This window comes from Salvia splendens, chromosome 5 (assembly GCF_004379255.2).
Source record: "Salvia splendens isolate huo1 chromosome 5, SspV2, whole genome shotgun sequence".
Lineage (NCBI taxonomy): Eukaryota > Viridiplantae > Streptophyta > Magnoliopsida > Lamiales > Lamiaceae > Salvia > Salvia splendens.
In genome coordinates, this window is record NC_056036.1 from 31,805,385 (window position 1) to 31,807,897 (window position 2,513).

The following is a 2,513-nucleotide window of genomic DNA, read 5'->3' on the forward strand; positions in this document are numbered from 1 at the left end:
AAAAATATTTATGAAATTTAGTCATTTACTATTAAATTTTAATATTTATATTACAACTAAAATATGTGGTTAATATTTTTTATATATTATAAATTATATGTAAATTTAATATATTTTGTATATTGTATACTTAATTATATGTATTTGCAACAGTAAAACGGTTCGACCAGTTATTAAACCGGTTGGACCGGTTGAACCGTGAACCAGTAGCTTCGACAGTTCGCCGACTGGTCCGGTTTTTAAAACATTGGTTATAACAAACTAAAAACAAATTTATAATGAACTTAAGATTTTGAAAATAAGACAAATGATGTCACTTTTTAAAATCTCTAATCATCTATAATGAACTACTAAAAAAAGTTGTAATGAATCCCGCTTTATTTTATAATGTTGTGTTTGTCATTTGGCATTTTAAACTAATTTTACATATAATACAACCCCGCTTTATTTTATATGTCTAATTACTATTTACTCGATTGATAATACAAATGAGATGATCAATTATTGATTCTCAACAACACTAAAATTGATATACAAATTATATTTCCCAAATCAAGAAACACACATAAACATATATGTAGATAGATAGATAGATATAGCTGTGGCATTAGCCTTGCAGCTCCAGAGCTGCATAGCTTCGCGGCTTCTCCGTCAGCTTCCTCTCCACCACCGGTTTCGGTTCATTTCCCGATTCAAAGCGGCAAGGTATCTTATTCAGGTTAGCCGGCTCCCGGCACGGCTGCTTGTGAAAAAAACCCGCACACATCTCCTTACTCTTCTGATTCGGCAGATCCAAAATGCAGTTCCTTCCAACGTCCAAAACCTTCTTCTCAATAAGCTTCCTGCACGCGGGCCCCACCTGCGTGATGTAGTTGTCGCTCAGCGTCAGGTTCACCAGCTCCGGCAGCCGGCACAGCGGCTCGGGAACCGGCCCACAGAGCTGATTCATCGACATGTTGAGGTAGTTAATCGACTTGAGGCACCCGAACGAGTGCGGGATTTGGCCCGTGATCTTGTTCGCGCTCGCGTCGAATAGCGTGGCCTTCTCCAAGAACCCTATCTCGTACGGGAGCGTCCCCGTGAGGTAGTTACCGAGCAGGAGAATCTCGAGAAGCGTGTTTTTCGTGTCCCCAATGGTGCTCGGGATGGGGCCGGAGAATTTGTTGTTGGCGAGGGTGACGTAGAGGGCCGGGGTGCGGCCGAGGGCGGGTGGAATGGGGCCGATGAAGTTGTTGTTGTTGAGGAAGAGGATGTTGAGGTCGAGGTCGAATACATTCGGGTTGAGGTAGCCGGAGAGGTGGTTGAAGCGGAGGTCGAGGAAGGTGAGGTTGGTGGCGACGAGGACTTCTTTGGGGAAGGGGCCGGTGAGGTTGTTGTTGCTGAGGTCGAGTTCGAAGAGGGAGCGGATTTGGTCGAGGCCTAAGGGGATGCCGCCGGAGAAGAAGTTGGAGTTGGAGTGGAAGGCGATGATTTCGGTGAGGTTTTCGAGGAAGTTGCGGAGGGCTAAGGGTTGGTTGCGTTTGCCTTGGAATTCGTAGTTGTTGAAGTTGACTAGGGCTACGAGGAGCTTTTGTTCTTTGATTGTGGTGTCGCAGATGAAGCCTTTGTATTTTGATTTGTCGTAGCATATGTCGCCGTTCCACGTATCGGTCACGCCCTTAGGATCGGCCCCTATCGTCTTTCGGAACGTTTCGATCACTCGCTTCGACCTTAGTAGCTCGGGCGACAGTGTTCTTCCTGATGGAGTTGGAGGAGGAGGAGGAGGAGAAGGCCGTGGCCGAGGAGGCTGTTTTATTGGATGAGGAGAAGGTGATGGAGGAGGCGGTGGAGGAGGAGGCGGTGGTGGAGGAGGAGGTGGGGGAGGGGGCGGAGGAGGGCATTCCTCAGGTGGGGGAGGGGGAGGGGGGATGGGTTCGGGGCAAACGGGAGTTTCGGGTGAGGGGGCGCCGCCGCCGCCGATTATTATCTCTAGATTTTGCCTAGTTTTGATGGTGTGTGCATGAGGGAGTGATGAATGTTGTGAGATGATGAAGAAGATTATGAGTGAGGGGATTGAGAGCATAGTGGTGGAAGATTTTCTAGTGTTCATCTCAAAGTAGTAGTTTCAAGTGAGTGATAATGGTGCCTAGTGGTTAAGGAAATGATATATAGGGGGGAAGTTTTGTCTGGTCATGGTGGAGATGGGTGACTATTCATTGATTGGTCAAGTTGACATATATAAACATGCTTGGAGTACTATATATGTTTATCTACATAAATTAACAAATTAGGTGTACTATAAATTAATTATAAAAGGCTATATAACTAGCAAATACAAAAGTTTGATGGTTAATACACATAAGATTCTCTAGGTTTATTAATTTTGAAATGGGAAGTTGAGTGATTGAATAGTAAAGCAAGGTAGAGTGCTAGGGTACTACATGTGGGGATGTCACTATCTGCCTTTAATTCTTGCATGGTGGTGACTGGTGACCATTGCTGACTGTAGAGGAGGTTCCACTACCAATTCTAAA

General features: G+C 44.8%; 1 protein-coding gene across 1 annotated transcript; it reads right to left on the bottom strand.

Moving 5' to 3' along the window:
• Positions 1–480: 480 nt before the first annotated feature.
• On the bottom strand, positions 481–2,126 carry LOC121802136 (pollen-specific leucine-rich repeat extensin-like protein 4). The gene has a single exon (XM_042201714.1). The coding sequence runs from the start codon at positions 2,087–2,089 to the stop codon at positions 608–610; it is 1,482 nt and encodes a 493-aa protein (XP_042057648.1). The 5' UTR covers positions 2,090–2,126; the 3' UTR covers positions 481–607.
• Positions 2,127–2,513: the final 387 nt, after the last annotated feature.